The sequence below is a fragment of the Scophthalmus maximus genome, chromosome 10 (assembly GCF_022379125.1).
Source record: "Scophthalmus maximus strain ysfricsl-2021 chromosome 10, ASM2237912v1, whole genome shotgun sequence".
NCBI classification, from domain to species: Eukaryota; Metazoa; Chordata; class Actinopteri; order Pleuronectiformes; family Scophthalmidae; genus Scophthalmus; species Scophthalmus maximus.
In genome coordinates this window covers 6,054,023-6,071,353 of record NC_061524.1, presented here as the reverse complement: position 1 = coordinate 6,071,353, position 17,331 = coordinate 6,054,023, and the positions used below count along the sequence as shown (strand labels likewise).

Genomic DNA, 17,331 nt, shown 5'->3' with positions numbered 1-17,331 from the left:
CGGTTTAATGCCTCCACTTGGCAGAGCTGATCCTGTTGGCAGGTATGAGGAGAATAAACAGGAGCTTCTCTGCAGGAAGACACCGGGAAGTAAACACCGGCAGAGGGAGCAGGAGGCGACCGAGGATCAGGCCTCTGTTCGTCATGCTTGTATCAGTGACACGCACAGTCGCTCGCCGTCAGAGAGCAGCTCTCGATAACAGCTGCCAAATCGTACAGCGTGGTGTATTTTTCTGGACACAATGAACATTACACCGCTGACCTCACCTGTGCCTCACTCAAAACATGAGCTCAGAGTGCGATCCTTGGGGACGAGACCAGATTTAGACGCAGTGATTCTGCGGAGAGTTTTCACGTTTCAAAAATAAACTCAACCGCCGACACATGCTGTGGTGAACACAAGCTGCTGAGTAACCCAAGTGCTAGGAGCCACTTTGATTGTCCGCGCCGCCGCCTCTGAACCATTGTGTGGAAGCCCCCCTGTCAGTCTGAGCCTAGTGGTCAACAAACTTTTTTTTTTCTTCTTTCAAATTGGGAATGTAAAGGTGTAATTAAACCAACACACAGCACTGACTTTATAATGAAGTATGACTAGACTCGAAAAAGATCAATTGTAAAAAATTTGGTGCACAAGAAAAGGAGAGAAAGACAACTCAAGTGCTTGCAATATGTTGGCAAGCTGCCGCAGACGCTCTGTTTAGTCTTCACCCCCTGTCAATCAAAGAGAGAGAAAACAGAGATGGTAGATGAAGGGGGAGAGACAGAGAGAGAGAGACCCCACGTCCTCCCCCTGCCCCCACGCCGCCTGTTTTTCGGGATGAGTTCACCTCTCAGACGGACCACCACTGGCTACAGCTGTTGGCTGTGGGCTTTCTGAGCCGCCAAGCTGCACCGGTGCAAATTCTAGCACTCACAGGGGAATGTCATACTATCAGACACAAATGGTGACATGCCCCAGTGAGAGAGGGAAAAAATAGACACAGTGGGACCCAAAAAAAGTCCCAGAGTCCCAGACCACTGACCTATCCACTACAATGGGAAATGGTCTCGGTCTTTTGTATAACTGTTTATGAAAATAGTGCAGTTTGTAGTTTCTGCAAACTATCATTTGTTGCACAAACACAAAAGTGTGTTTTTTATGTTTACAATGCATCTTTGAGTCAGTGACAAGAAATACAATAAGTAGGAAGTGACAAATTCGTTATGATACCTCAATCAGACTAATAAGCATGTTGGTTGTGAGTTTGTACCTTCATGCTGGTTAATGCAGGGCAACGGTGCTGAGAAATAGTCAGCTTTTATCGGACATTGACAAGAAATGACGCGCGCGCTCTCCCTTTTGGAATCAACTCAAGCAGATATTTCTGTTTATTTTTTAAAACAAAATACAAAGGAGGTCGATGGAACTTCATTTATGTTGCTGTCAGGGTTGGATTGAACAGCCCACAGACCTACTGTGAAACCTTTTTTAGTGGGGTATGAAGGAGTTCCTAGGGATCACTCACCTCCACGGTCATGGGGATGTTCTGCTTGCGGACATTGTGGTTATGCTGGTCAGTGTTCAGCATTATGACGGCGTAGGCCAAGGCGAAGCCTGCATCGTTGGTCATGAAAGGAGAGCCGTTCACTTTCTGATAAACACACACATACAGAAGACACAATATAAACACATGATAAACAATTCATCAATTCATCACCGAGGCTTTGAAGCCACTTGTTTCTGACCTATCACATATCACAGGACTGTTTCACTGTATGAACAGAAGAAGAGCTAACCTTGTGTCTCTGATATCACAGTGACCCCACAGAGTGGAAATCTCATTTACAGTGTCACTGCCTAAAATTACTCATCAACTCTTTTCAAGGCCACGATCTGTGTGTGTGCGGTCAGACTAAGAAAAGGCCTTTACTATGAATAGTTTCCATGTCACATGGCTCCTCCAGCTATTCTGAGAAGTCAGATGTTTCCTCCCTCTGTGGAGTTTTTCCTTTGTCCATCACTGTGCATGTGTGTGTGTGTGTCCTAACACTTGTGTCATCCTACTACTATGATTTGGAAGGTTAATCTTGTGACAGTGTTTGATGTATCATTTCACCACCTTAATAACAGCTACAAGTATCTGATGATGGAAAAGACCTTTTGTGAGCAGGCTGGCCTTGCTGGATTGGAATGGGAGAAAAGGTTTGTGTCTGTGTGAGTGTGTATGTATGAAGGGCACTGGGTAAGTACATTGAAAAGTAAAGTCTCAGTTTAATATAGAATATAGAAAGAACTGTGTGAAACACATTGTGCCCAAATTGCAAGGGTTCAAAAGTAATTGGACATGACAACAATGTTTCTTGGGCAGCTGTGTGTTGCTTGAGAATTAGATTATGCAAAAAAACCTGTGGCTGCAGCTGTCATCTTTTATTCGGAATTCAAATATTAATTCAAACATAGATGGAAAAGTTCATATTAGAACTGTACCGACCGTTTCAAATTCAAAATATACAGTCTAGAAGCGTAATGAGACCATCTGAGGTAGTTTGCCTCGTTTCCAGCAGAGGGCGCACACTATCAGCTTGACCCACTGCACGCCCTCTTGAAATATTAGTAAAGCCAGCAGGGATTGTTTTTCTACGAAAAATTAAGGACAGTAGCAAGCCCTGGGCGGACAATCGTTATAAGAATACATTTGGACAAATTGCGTGTCATGTCCGATTGGTTCAAACTTCAGTCAGAGCTGATTGAGAGCTGCAGTTTAGATTAAGGTGAATTTAGAGTGAATAAGAGACTGTGCAAGTGAAGAAAAATCCTTTATAAATGCACAACAAGACGAGAACACTGTCCAGGGTGTTAACGCCTGCTGTCATACGCGTCCATACATTGTCAACTACTTCTACATTGTGTTATTTGTGTTTATGGATCTGATTTATAATTGGAATAATTTTTTTTGTGACAGACCTTCAAAGTTATGTGACCATCCATATCAGACTTCTACACAATTTTATTGCAATTACAATTCTCATGCCAGTCATGACCGCCATCTTGAAAAATGGTGGCCATCTTGAATTTTCAGCAACTTTCATGTATTGTCCAAATGGCAAATACCAGGAACAATGTATGGTAAATAAATTCAACTGATTATGTCTTTCAATATCATATTATATCCATGATGTTTGATGTGAACATTAATCGAAGATCCTGACCTGTGTCCGCAGCATCTAATGCATTAGCACAGCTGCCACATGATTGGCTGATTGGATAAGTGAATAAGCAGATGCTCTATATTAACCTGAAAGTCAAAATGCTGCTGTCAAGACATTTTTTCTTCAGAAAATCGGGAACTGTGACTTACATGCCAGTTGTCAGTGAAGGTTTCCAGGAGTCTCTGGATGACAGGAGCCTCTCCAGGTAGTCTGAAGGCCTCCAGGTAGAGCCGCAGTGCCTCATCAATACGAAGCCCCTGGAAGCCGAATGTGCTATGAAAAAGAATCAACTTAGTTAAACAAGCTCAGTGATCTAAACACTAAAAACTTGAAACATTAAAATTTAAATGAACAACAAATAACCAATATGTTTCTGAATGTCTCCCTACTTCACAAAGCTGTCCAGGAGGTCCATGTGCTTGCGGTCGCTGACGTATTCACCAATCATGTTTTTGTTCAGTCGGGGGTTTTCTCTGAGCCACTGGGCCACCTGGTTGTTGTCCATGGGGCTACTGAGGAGGCCTTTCTCCTGCAGGAACTGGATTCCCTTCTTGGGCTTCTGGTTAAACTGCTCTGTGCCTGTGATCAGCAGCTGGACGCACGACAAGAAACTCAGCTTTAAGTTGTAGATTTTAATTAACTGGCTGTTGATGTGTAATGTTACAACAAAGCCAGGTCAAATCCCTACCACTCACCTTCTTTTTTGTTCTGATATCCATCAATTCCTGGGAATCTGGCAAATACGACGAGAAACGCTGAGGCTTCTTCGGTGCTCTCTTCTCAGCTGCACAAAAGGATGAATTTAAATCAGATTCAGCTTCCAGTGGTCAGGAAGATTTCAAAGTTAAACGTTGATTTAATATTCAAGTCTTACCAGCGTCATTGTCTCCTAGGTCCTGTCTGCCCAGTTTCATCTTCTCTGCCATCAGGTGTCCACTGGTTGGTGGAGATGCTGGTGCATTCTCAGCTTGTGGAGGACTCATACCATTCATACTGCCCACTCTGTTAACATCTGGAAAGAGAAGGAATTGTCTTATGTTCAGCATCTTAAAGGGAAAATAGCTAATTAATAACAATTTATCAATAATACTACTAAATACTAATAATGTCTTATTCTTGTTTTAAGAAGGAGGAAACAGGGATAAATATGAAAGAAAAAGGTTCAGTCAATCGTCTATAAGGTCACAGCCTGATGTGTGCATAGATGTGTGCATAGATGTGTGCATAGGTGTGTGTGTGTGTGTGTGTGTGTGTGTGTGTGTGTGTGTACCAGCTGTAGTGTCTGCTCCGCTTTTGGTTGAGCCATCTTCATCTGCCGCCAGTGTCTCTGACTGCTCTTGTTGAGCAGTGCTGTTGAGCACTTTGGCCTGGCAGTAGGCTTCAGTGCTGTCAATCACTGTGAGGAGAGCCTCCAGCGACAGGAGGTGGGTGGTGTAGAGCTGCCCCGACACCGGGAACGCATTCTGGAGCAAGAGGCAAACATTTTTTCCATTAAAAAAATTTTAAAAAACAGCGGAATTTCGGTATAAATTTGAGATATAAGCACCATTAGAGGCCAAAAACAAAAACAAGACAAATGGCTTTTTATTTGAGACAGAATGATATTTTGATGTTAAGAGTTTGTCTGATAGTCAATACTATTGAACCTGGATTTTTATTTGATATTTGCTGTCTAACAAAGAAAAATAAAGTCTTCTTAAATAGCTTTTACCTAAGGAAAAATAGTTATGTATCATAAAATTAAACTTGAAAAAACTGTTCCTGCATTTTTCACCGTATTAAACCTTTTTTTTAAAGAAAAAATAATCCAATTTTAAGAAATATCATTGAAGTAATCACAGCCTTGTTTCTACAGACAAACTATTTCAGATCAAATATCTGAAAACTTTATCAGAAAATTCTGCCTTTACAACACATCCCAATGTGATGAATATTGGGAAAACAGAAACTGGAAGGTCAATTATTTAAGGTCCATAATGATCAAAAACTGTTTGGAAAACATAAAAACAAAGCACTTAGTTTAAAGTTTGGCCTATATCCAAAGGGGATTTTCCATAATCTTTCTAAAACTAAGAATTGATGACGTTTTCAATAAACACATTTCAAAAAAGAAAGAAAGAAAAAAAAATTAACATCAGTATGCATAGATGTGAACCAAAAGGGGGGGGGGGGGCTACCATGGACAGCAGCTTGGTGAGGTCTTCGAACAGATTGGAGCAGTAAAAGTCACAGTCGTAGTTGATGTATAGCTCGGTGACGAAGCTTGGGATCCTCCACAGCTGCACCAGAGCCTCCAGAGCCATCTCCTTCATCTCGTAGGGCATCTTAGCTTCCTCTGGCGTTGTGATGATGTCCATCAGTTTCTTCAGGTACATCTGCCGGTTCAGCACACACGGTAACGGTTAATGGGCCCTCAAGATCAATTTTAAGCAAATCTGAATTACCTATGAGAATCTGTAGGTGATTGTCGATTGACGGGTTAAAATAAAGACACATTGATTGGAAAAAAAAAGGTTACTGATAATTACTTGTTACCTCGAGCTGAAACTTGAGATGGAGTCTCATGCTTTCGAAAAGCAAGAAGCACAGTCGTACGGAGGAAGCGTACAGGTTCATACGGTCGGCACTCAGCAACTACAACACACACAGAAATCATCAAAAACTAAACATCAAAATATTGATACTGAACATCAGCCCAGCTGAACATCAGCCCAGCTGAACGACATCGAAATAATCAACTCCCACTGAAACTGCTCATCGGCTTCCACGACTCGTCTTTCTGCAAAACCTTCTGAAACCTGAAAATTCTAACAAATTTGGCGGCATCGAGCTGAGCTTGACATGGACTGGAGCGGACCTGGTGCTTCTTCGTCTGGGCGAAGAGCACCAACGCTGAAGGCGCCTAAAAGGTAAGAGAATATCATCTCAATTTAAGCGTGGTCTCGCCTGGGTGAAGAGGTGGTAGGTGTTGTGAGTGCTCTTCGACTCTTCAGGTAGAATCTGAGTGCAGGGGAGAGGGGGAGCTGATGAGTGCTTCCAATGCATAATTGCATGCACGCAAGACAGTTGCTGAATTGAAATTTTACAAGCAAAATTCCCTATGACCAAATTCTAGAAGTTTCTGAATTAGACAAAACTCATCAAAAAACTTCTACATTCTATTCTACCTGGAAGAGATGTCTGCAGAGCTCATCTTTGACCAGTCCGAGTAACGACTGGTAGTTAGCGATGTGCGCGGACTCCAGTGCGACGGTCAGCAGCTGCAGGCCCATGTGCATCATGGCGTCAGTGTTGTGGCGGTCGTGGGGGTTGGTCAGGGAGATCAGGAAACGAAAGAGCTCCCTGAGACACGGGAGGCCATAAGGGATGAGGGAAGTACCTGAAGGAGGCAACAAGGAGGATGGACAAAATCAACTATGCACTCACTTTTTGTGTGATTTTTTTATGATAATGGTCTGTGGCGTGATGAAGCAATAAAAAAAAAAGAGCAATAACCTTCATTATCCATACCATCTTTCTGTGTGGACTGTGTGAAACGAACACCTCGGGGGTTGACATATTCCATGTCGTGGACAGAGGTGCTGTCCGACTGCTCCGTAACGGAGTCTTTGTCCTCCAGAACCTCGGGGATAGACTCCACCGAGGCCGACTGGGCCGGTTCAACCTGACCGCCCTCCGACTAGACACAAATGGAAACACAACACAAATCACAAGTTGTCGTGAAGTCACATACCGGGATCTCACTAGAAGTCACCATCAACATATCATGAGTCATATTCCCGAGAAGAATGCACATCACATGTCAGTCAGTTTTATTTCTGCAGCATCGTGCTGTAAACCTCTTGGGTCGGTGTTAAAGCCATGCTAATGAAAAATCTGTCATTAGGATTAACACTTGAGAGGCCAGTGGGTCAATGGCCAATATAGAAGTCCTCTACCTATTAGTTAAATACAGTACCGAGGTAATAAAGTGAAATAACTACAGCTGTAACAAATTTAAATAAAGTACTGTTATAATAAATGTATATAAGGTTAAAGAACTGTTGGAAATTTACAAAAAGACAAATAAAGTTGTTATAATAAATTTAAATACAGCACTGTTACAACACAATCAAATAAAGTTAAATACACTACTGTACTCAGAAATGTAAATAAAGTTAAATAAAGTCCAATAATAATAAAGTTAAAATAACATTCTATTGTAATACATTTAAATATAGTAGATTTCATTGTTATAATGAAAAAAAGTATTGTTATCATCAAATTAATCAAAGGTGTTTTAATTCTAAAGCATCCAGCTCATCTCAAGCAGGAAGTCTTCTTGAATGTGGAGCGTCAAGTCAACGAACAGCAGATAGCAGAAAATTAAACAGTCAACGTTGCAGTTAAATGTGAGAATCTACATTGCTTACTGTTAGATGTTAGTTGTCATCACATCACCTCAGTGATAATAAAAAATTAGGTACCGATTAAGAGATCATCATACTTGCAAATACATAAGTCAACCAATAATGCATTTGCCACATCCCACCTGTGCGTCCGGAGAGCCAGGATCAGTCCCGGGGAGCGTGCTGGCGGTGCACAGGTTGTTTGTAGACGAGCTGCACTGCTCCAGGTCGGACAGGTCTTCTCTGGAGGTGGTTTTGGAGCAGGTGCCCAGGCCACTGTCTGTTGTAGGGCTGGAAATAGACGAGCCAGCGCTGTCTGAGGCTGGTAAGCAGGAGGTGGACAAGCCCTGTTCAATGAACGGGACGCCACCTGACAAGAAACAATGGGGTAAAATGACGTGTTTTTAAAATTTGCAGCTTCTTCCATCAAAATCACCAGCATATAAAAGATTCACCAGAGATTCGTTAAGCATTTGGTTGCCAGAACACAGGGTAAGTATTAGACAATTCTATCTTCGATGTCTGATATTCATATTTCTTAGCAGAATTGGACTTCATCAGCCTCCATCGAGGGGTCAATGATGATGATCGAGTTCATTATTACAATAGTGTGTCTCACCTGAAAGGTTGTTGTTGCTGAGGGTGCTGGACTGCGTCGGGTCCATCTGACCGGAGGGACTCCGGACCATGTGTCGGGGCGGCCGCGGCGAGCGCTTCTGCTTCTTCCATTTGGATGACTCACTCACGGCACGCATCTTCAACTACAGGAGACAAGAGGAGCGGAGCCGTGAACGAGCAGTGGGCTTACCGCACCTCCGCAGCTCATCCTTTTCTGCACTGGAGACGACTTCAGCCACTACACGCATACCATGCCCAACACGTCGATCGATGTAGGCAGTCGAATTGCATTATGGGTCACGGAGAGTCAGGTTATGACAAGGAAGAATAACGCGCAGAATAAAATAAATGATCTCTCTAGTTCTGCTGCAAGGATTTTCATCCTTCTTTTTTTTTTTTTAAACCAACTGTCATCAGCCGGACAATGTTTATAGAAGCAAAATGTTAAATCAGTCGAGCGCTGTTTGAAATAAAGGACTGTCTCATATAAACAGCTGCATATTTTCCTTCTCACAGCATCAACAAATTTATATGGAGCGGAGGCTGAAAATACATTTATATTAGTTTCTGATTTATTACACTTTATTTACACTGTAAAAAACGCTGTCGTACAAGCTAATTAAAACCATCCATTATATATACCAGTTTATCCATTAAGGGTATAGATAATGAGGGTCGTGGGGATAAATCGCTGAAGCAAATATATAATATATCTGAAGAAAGGGTAGTTGCACATAAAGGAATTAAAATTAAACCCCTCTGTTTACCAGCGTAACCTGTGTTCTTTGAGACATGAGTGAGTTGTCAGGTTGAGAAGATATTGAGCGATCTTCAACAGAGAATTTTTGATCACAGCATAAAACTTCAGGTTTGGTTTCACACAATTTTATAAGACAATGCACGGAGGGTAAAAAAAAAAGCATAGCATACACATGCCCACAAATGTTTTCCACCAAGAAAAGCCGCGGCTTCTGGTTCTATTCTGTTTCATTTATGTCTGTTTTGTTATCTAATCTAAGCATGCTCTATCCCGGAACAGATGACAAAGCTTATGGGAGGCATGATGATCAGAAGCTCAGACATATGCATGAGGGTGTGAACCAAAAAAAAGGACGATTTAATTAGAACAAAACAAAACAAAATTCAATAATATAACAGATGTAATGTGAGCACTCACAAGTACAGAACTTGTCATACTAAACTATGCTCTACACGATAAAGACTATCCAGAATCATCTACACCAGGTCCCTTGGTTGTTTTTCATGAAATTATCATTTCTTAAAATATGGCAAAATGTCAAGTTCCTTCTTCTAGCCAAGTGTACAGACTGCAGGAGTGGGAGGTTAGTGAGGTCTTGAGAGAAGGATGGGGTAGGGGAGGTTACAGGGGAGAGAGATTCTCCAGCCTTAATACGTGAAGTCATCTTCCTTACCTGTACTCGTTTGTTTTTCCACAAGATATTGTAAGCCTCAGAAGAGAAGGGGGGGAGCGGGCAGGTGCCCGTGATTAGTGATGGTAACATGTCAGCAGTGGGACCCACACACAACACACTCAAGCATACATAGTGCACAATGGAGAGACACACACACACACACACACACACACACACACACACACACACACACACACACACACACACACACACACACACACACACACACACACACACACACACACACACACACACACACACACACACACACACACACACACACACACACACACACACACACACTCTCTCTTAGCTCTAAATTTGTTGACCATGAAAGGATGGGTGGCAGGCTGATGAACAGGCAGCGTGATTGGAGGTGCAGACAGACCATGCAAAAAGCAGCGACTGCTGGAGCAACTGTTTCCAGCTCAACATTCCAGGTCTCATATAAATACTACATAAAGAATAGCAATATGGCTAAAAAAAAAAAAAAAAAACAGCAAAACAGGGAATTTTTGCATAAGGGGAATATTCATACGGCACGAATTTCAGCCATTTCCGTCACTCTCACCTCACCCACTTCTATTACACCTACTCATACCCTGCATTTCCCAGTGATGTGAACATTTTCTTAATTTAGTTGCAGGTTAAAGCATGTCTATGATCATGGAGCACTGACATCACCCTAAACTTTGAGTGTCCCTGACACACAACATAGTTCAATAGGAAGCCACTCTCATACACTTGTACCAAGACGCTGTAATAACCCTGCCTGTGTCGGTGCACTGTGACAACGGGCTGGTCATTTTGGACCATTTAATTTCCCCTTTCTATGAAATTCTGTCTTGTAAATATATCTAAGCTGCTCTGCACATATAAGATCCCGTATGTCCAGGATACAGGAATGAAGTGTGTGGAAAGGGAAACAGGCAGACACAGAAAGATGGACAAATGAAACCAAAAAAATTAAATGTTACAAAAGCTGAACATTTAACTGAAAGGGCAGAAATAAGTGTGTGTGTGTGTGTGTGTGTGTGTGTGTGTGTGTATTTGTGTGTGTGTGTGTGTGGGTGTGGGGGGGGTTGAGTCCTTCATTACATAATACAGAATCAAGGTAATTTTTTCACCTAACATGCAGGGATACTGTGGCTGATTTTAGTTTTCAGGACATATTCATATTTCCTACTCAGCTAAATGATGCTATTACATCATTAAGAAACAACACAATGATAATGAAGAAAATAACCAAGACAGTAAAAATGAGGGATAAAAAAAACAATAAGCAAGCACATTCAACATCTCAGTCCTGTTACCTTCTTCATGTTTGCGCCCACATAACTCTTGGCCTCTTCCTTGAACTGGGGGAGTCTGTAAGAAAACATCACATACACTTCAGTGGAGGCCGTCTTTGAGAAAACAATCTTCTTACTCACCAAGTTGCTGATATCAGCAATCTGGTTTTATTAATCCCATAAAGGCATGCCTGCTATTTTGGGTTGTTTTTTCCCGATGAATTGGGGTTTTCGTTGATCCAAGTGTCTGGAATTTTTAAGCGAGTTTCAAAACTTTTAAAAAGGAAAAAAAGGAAAAAAAATGAATAATCGGCAAAAATCACAAGAAGGTCATAGAGTCATAAAATCTGTCACTACTTCTTTTTTTTTACATTTGCAAATTTAAATATTGAAGAATTTGTTTAAAGGCTTTAGTCACAGATTGTTTAGATCCTTTTGAAATCCAAATTTTTAAGGGTTGAAATTTAGGACACCGTGACAATAAATGTTTTAGTGTAGATATTATCTGAGCAAATGTCTTACAAGACTATATAAAAAATCTCATAAATAAATTCTTAGTTGATCACATTTGTGTGCTTGTTCAATAAGTTACTACAATATTTAACATAAAGATGATCGACTGATTAATTGGACATTCTTTCACCATTTTTAGATCTGTCTGGTGCGAGTCCCCCCAACACACTAACAGGAGCGTAATACTAAATTCACCCCTTTAATTTATTACTGAAACCTGGAAAGAAAAAAAAAAGATGAAACAATTAGTAGAAAAGGATAGTAGAACGTGTCCTAAGCTGCTTGAGGGGCAATATCGCAATCATAATCTCAACATTTTTCTACCTGAGTCATAAACAAACGTTTCCAGCATTTGAAGAGCAAGCGACACTGCTGTTCTCAGGGGCACCGCACAAAGACAGTGTGTGTCTGTGTGTGTGTGTGTGTGTGTGTGTGTGTGTGTGTGTGTGTGTGTGTGTGTGTGTGTGTGTGTGTGTGTGGACTCTAAAGCTTTGCTGGAAAATGAGATGTCATCCCATTCACACACACACACAGACAGACAAACAAAAAATAAAGGAGCCAGCAGCCCCCTTCTGACATCAACTCGGCGTTAATAGAGTGTTGTCTTGCGGGCATGATTATTGGATGATCTGTGGGTCCAACAGATTAACATGCCTAATACTTTCAGCAGGCAATCTAAGACTCCTCATGAGGAGCTGAAGAGAGCGGCAGCTCATTATTCTCTGATGAGGGGGGAGGGCCCAGACCCATTCAGAGGGTTTGTGTACAAGTGAGGAGGCTGGGGGTTGAACATGAGCAAGATGAAATGAAGGGCCGTGTGTTTCTGTGTTTCTGTCTGTCTGTGCGCGAGCAGTATCGGGAGGGATTGCAGTAAAAAGCCCACACTACGTTTTGTATTTGCTGTTCACGTGCAGGGATGCCTCGGTTTACGACATTGGCTGCGGCGCTTTGCTATTTCTATGCTTGCGCGGGAAATATTTAAGAGAGGACGTGATAACAAGGTGCCATACAAGAGTCCTGCCAATAAATTAAAACAGGCCAAGACGAATGGCGACAAGCTTGGCAAAAAAAACAACACTGGACTTTAAACAGGGACGGGGAGATAACCCATCACTTTGTGACAAATCCTGCATCAAATAGTCTCGGTGGAGACATGCACACCTTCGGATAGGAGGTGAATCGCGCCATAACTTTATTTTGAGCTGTGTTTGTTCACCAGGTTTGCTCCTTCATATTCAGATGAGCAGACACGCTTTTTTTGTAGCTTATTTTCCTGATTGCTTCCGTCTGGCATCGCCGGCAATGCTGGTTCTGAATATATGTGTGTGCATGTGTGTGTGTGAGTGTGTGGATATGCCTCTTAGTATTTATGTGGCTGGGAGCTTTGCTTTTGAAGCAGAGACCAGCTTCATCTATATGCAGATCATACGGTGTGCAGCTCTCTTGGCTCATCCCTTTGTCTGTGACTGAATGTGACTGGCACTCTGATTCATCAGGATGGTATTTGTGTGCGTGCGTGCGTGCGTGCGTGCCTGCGTGCGTTGGGCTCTTATGCTAAATGCCAAAGGAGGAATCATGTTATGACATTAGCGAATCTGTGGTCCATTGACCTTATGCACAGGGCAAAATGAAATTCATGAGCTTTAAGGGGAATAATGAGGCCTGAGAGACAAATATATGCAGGAAACCTCCAATCTATGATAGCGCGGTGAAACAAGAGAGCAGCAGCAGCAGCAGTCCTCCCTCTCTTTTTCTTCTGTGGAGAGATATATTTAGACTTGGAGTGAATTGTTCTTCACTTTTCTGTCCTTTTTAGGGCCGGTGCGAGAGACATTATTATATTTCTGCCCGGCCCTTTTGTTTGTTTGTCAGCAGGATTTACTGAAAAACTTCTGAACCGATTTCCATGAAATTTTGTCGAGGGGTGAAGCATGACCCAAGGAAGAACCCATTCAATTTTGCAGCTTCTCTGGATAAATGGGAGGTTCGAAGAGTTGTGGGGTTTTCTGCTTCCTAGGGAGATGGGGCGATAAGCTCTACGGAGGTATGTTGTCTCCAAGCACCTCACCAAGTTGCAATTATTATTTCCATTTCTCTCAAATAATTCACATATATTTGATGTGCACAGCAAGTTTCACCTAAACTGGTAGGGATATGTTTTATGCCCAGATGTACAAACGGGACTCAAAAGGAAGACGGCCATTGTGAATTTAAGCGAGAATGTTGGGCGATTTACGGCCACTGTATGTAAAAGAACACACCTCCTACAGAATTCATCAAGCTTCACACATCTGCTCCCAATCTTTATCCACCACCGTCCCACTCATTTACCTGGAGAACAGCAGCTGCACCATGTCAACCAGTGTATGTTCAGCCGATTTCCTGAGGAGTTCTGCAAAAACAGAAGTGACACAGACATGAGAACCAAGCAGAGTGAAACAAAAAAAGCAAGATAGAGTCTATATAAGAGGGAGAGACAGCCAGACGGAGAAGCTAGAAGATAAATGAATGCAGGATTATTAGATAAAGTATTATCCAAGGTAGTTTCCTATCTAGTATTGTTGGACATAAATATTTTTGGGGGCATGAAGGGGTAAGAAGATGAAATATTGTACCATCAAATAAAAAAGAAAAAGAAAACAAAACAAATCGTATGACCCATCAACTATTTGATAAATTAAAAACCCATTTGGAGGTCCTGACCACCAGACTGGAAACTGGAAGGTGATCTGACTGGAGTAAAACAGCATCACTCGATGTTGGAAATAATTGTTCATGCCCGTTGGATGTGACTCACCACTAAGGCGCATCTCAAAGCGAATCCTGAAGCAGGACTGCATGATCTCACAGACAGACTCGTTGGTCAGATGAGCTCCGACTGGCGTCAGCAGCAGAGTCCTCAGAACCTGAAACAGCAACAATACAACTGAACTTGAATCTGCAGTCTCATCAATCGAGTTCATCTTAGATCAGCATTTCCAACACATAGGCTCTATTAAGGCGGCTCGACCAGGTGGATTAAAACCTTTTAAGCCCATCATCATGTCAGAGCTGGACCTACTGTGGTATGGTAACATCTATCGAGTGTGCTGTATTTTACCTGTAGAATTTTCATCAGGACAACTTCGTCACTGGCAGGGTCTGTTCCCACGAATCTCGCATGCGTGACTGCGTCGGCCATGTTCTCAATGGCCTCCGCTGCCGCTTCATGGTTAGCATCTGTGAACGAGGCAACAAGAAACACAATTTTATCACTCACAAAAATTCAAACTCCACCAGGGAACTAGCTGATGGGTTGTGGGAACTTTTTTTTTGACTACACAAATAATCAATTAAATGAGAACATAGAAGATAACAAAAAAAGAAAAATATTTGCAGCCCTGGATTGATTGATTGACTGTACTGATTAAAAAGGCCACTGGGAAATCAATTATCTTCGTGTGTCGCATTCATCTCCATCTGCTTGTAGCAGGCTGTACACAGGACTGTATTATATACACATATTGGCACAACACACTTAATTTACCATGTGACCATGTTCTCACAGCACAACAGACAATTCAATAGTACTATTACATTAAAGGCTCAGTCAACATCAGAGGTAAAGAGATCATCTGTGACAGCCTGTTAATATCTGCAGCTGCCATGTTGACTACATCTGTTCAGAGGAGACTGCGGTGTGGACTCCCGCTAGACTCCCAGCGGAACAGGACTCCTTCGTCTATTGACAGACTACTTATTTCCACCATACAATGTAAGTAAAAAAAAACATGCAGTGTATAACTAGACCCACCAGCACTACATGTGGTGAAAACCCAGTCAAAGTGTTTTAGTTTCATATCTGCAAAGAAATCTGCACTTTGGCCATTAAAAACAATTCTGTTTCAGATGTAGGCAGAGTGAGATATAGTATTTGAATGTAGGGATCGTCACTAAATTGAGCAACCAACAGCTCCAACAGCTCGACGAATAAACACAACTAGACGGGCCTAGTGCGGTGCATCCACATTGTCTTTTCAAAGCCTGGGGTCTAATGACCAAATGTGGTCTTTTGTTAAAAGCAGGCCAGGAACAAACTGGCTGTGAGAGCAACAGGAGCCGGTGTTTTTGAAACCTGAGCGGCTGGCCAGCTATCTGCCTGGAGCCAGCCTGTTTTACTTTCCCATCGCCCCCAGGAGCAGTAATCCATTAACTAATAAGCAGAGGTGGGGGGGAGAAGGGTGCGGAAGAAAGCAGGGGGAATTGGAGAAAAGGAGGTGCAAGATGAAGATTTTCCGAGAAAAACAACAATGGAGTCCGTCAACATGAGGACACTGATGTGAGCAGCTTCCGGTTTAATGTAAAACTTTCTATTTCAGCATGTGGTTACAGTTGACTTTAGATAATTGAAGTTACTTGAGGAAACCTAGCAACTGTTCGGGACAGTAACTGAGTGTTGTTGTAGGAGAACTGGAGTTCACAGTGTCTCAGGGAGAAGTAGGTTAATGGCTGAGAACTGGTTATGGCTGTTGAGACGCAGCAATGCCAACGTCCCTCCAGAGGCGAGGGCGACAACAAGTGTGGAGGTTGCGCTGAAAACATCCGATGGCCAGACAGAGAAACTGGAGCCACAGTGGGATCCGGCTGAATGTCATAAGTGATATAAAACACTAATCCTCCTCTTGGCACACGGTCTACACATGCAGTGTCCAAAGGAGGGGTCGGGTGAGGGAGGGAGGGAGGGACGGCTTGTTAAAATAACGCCAAAGAGACGAGAGGCTCAACATGTGTGTACGTGCCTGAGGGTATGTGGGCAAAGTCAATAGGGGGTTGAACCAGCTGCCACATAAAGAAGTTGAAGTATATCAAACTCTGGTCACAGAAATCAAAGACATGCCGTGATTGAGAGTGAACAGAAAGAGCAGAGTGGCTGGGTTTTTTTTTTAACGCGACCGCCACACAAAAAGCTCTCGAGCTGCACGCTGCTCAAGGGCCAATACGTCTTTAGAAATCAAACAAAGGGCGCCGCTGCATTTTCCATGGTCGGAGAAGGAAATGAGTTTGTTCACCTGTTCCATCTTCTTAATAGCACAAGATCATCTTTCAGGAAGGCTGCTCTGCTGCCGGCTTTAGACTGCACAGTGAGTGTGCGCGGGGGAAAATACACGGGATGCAAACGCTTCACAGATTTCATGATTGGAAATGTTGGGTGTTTTTATCGCCACACCTTTTCCAAAGATCACACGCCGTGGTGAAGCATTGAGAGCGGAGTGTTTCCTCACAACTTCCAATCCCTTTCTCGTTTTGTTTTATTTGTGTGGACTTGAATTAGATGGGTGTGCCAACTATTTAGTGCTGTGTTTCCATTAAGTTGAGGGGAGCCACAAGAGGGAGATTAAATAAAGGCGAAGATGACCCTGATGACAACATTAGATTATTCTCTCATACTTTAGAAAGCTCATCCAGAGCTGCAACGGATATTATACTACATTTACACACAAACGGTGCACTAATCCCTCTGACTTGTAAACTGAATGTTATGTGTCAACCTGGAGGAGTTTAAATAAAGAGTATATTTAATATCATTATTTTCCCTATTTTACCGTCACTGCTATATCTAATTAAACATTTTTCAAATCACTTCTTTTTCTGCCGTCATTCGTATTGCGGTGGAGGCGTCGCACCAAAATGCTTCGGCAGTTTTGTCGTTTAGTTTGGTCCATTATTCCATCCATCCATTAGCTATAGCACTGAGGGTCGTGGGGGGGCAGGAGCCGATCCCAGTGTGACAGTGTGCGAGAGGCGGGGGCACAACCTGGAGAGGTCGCCAAGACTATCACAGCGCGCGCGCGCGCACACACACACACACGAACACACACACATACACACACAGGGGGAGAGAGAGAGAGAGAGAGAGAGA

The 17,331-nt window shown here is 42.6% G+C and overlaps 1 protein-coding gene across 8 annotated transcripts in view; it reads right to left on the bottom strand.

The window, feature by feature from the left end:
* The window catches only part of gbf1 (golgi brefeldin A resistant guanine nucleotide exchange factor 1), a 65,524-nt gene that overhangs the window by 14,687 nt on the left and 33,506 nt on the right, over positions 1–17,331 (bottom strand). For 4 of the 8 annotated variants that reach the window (XM_035605480.2, XM_035605474.2, XM_035605473.2 and 1 more), the window contains exons 5-21: positions 14,533–14,651; positions 14,230–14,338; positions 13,764–13,824; positions 10,941–10,995; positions 8,196–8,337; positions 7,720–7,946; positions 6,684–6,867; positions 6,356–6,567; positions 6,135–6,188; positions 5,724–5,822; positions 5,366–5,563; positions 4,459–4,651; positions 4,063–4,200; positions 3,884–3,972; positions 3,578–3,780; positions 3,338–3,461; positions 1,505–1,630 (exon numbers count right to left, since the gene is read on the bottom strand). In XM_035605480.2, coding sequence (XP_035461373.2) covers positions 1,505–1,630; positions 3,338–3,461; positions 3,578–3,780; positions 3,884–3,972; positions 4,063–4,200; positions 4,459–4,651; positions 5,366–5,563; positions 5,724–5,822; positions 6,135–6,188; positions 6,356–6,567; positions 6,684–6,867; positions 7,720–7,946; positions 8,196–8,337; positions 10,941–10,995; positions 13,764–13,824; positions 14,230–14,338; positions 14,533–14,651 — 2,333 coding nt within the window. The remainder of the gene's footprint in view (positions 1–1,504; positions 1,631–3,337; positions 3,462–3,577; positions 3,781–3,883; positions 3,973–4,062; positions 4,201–4,458; positions 4,652–5,365; positions 5,564–5,723; positions 5,823–6,134; positions 6,189–6,355; positions 6,568–6,683; positions 6,868–7,719; positions 7,947–8,195; positions 8,338–10,940; positions 10,996–13,763; positions 13,825–14,229; positions 14,339–14,532; positions 14,652–17,331) is intronic. The other 4 variants (XM_035605479.2, XM_035605481.2, XM_035605476.2 and 1 more) reach the window with 3 other exon arrangements.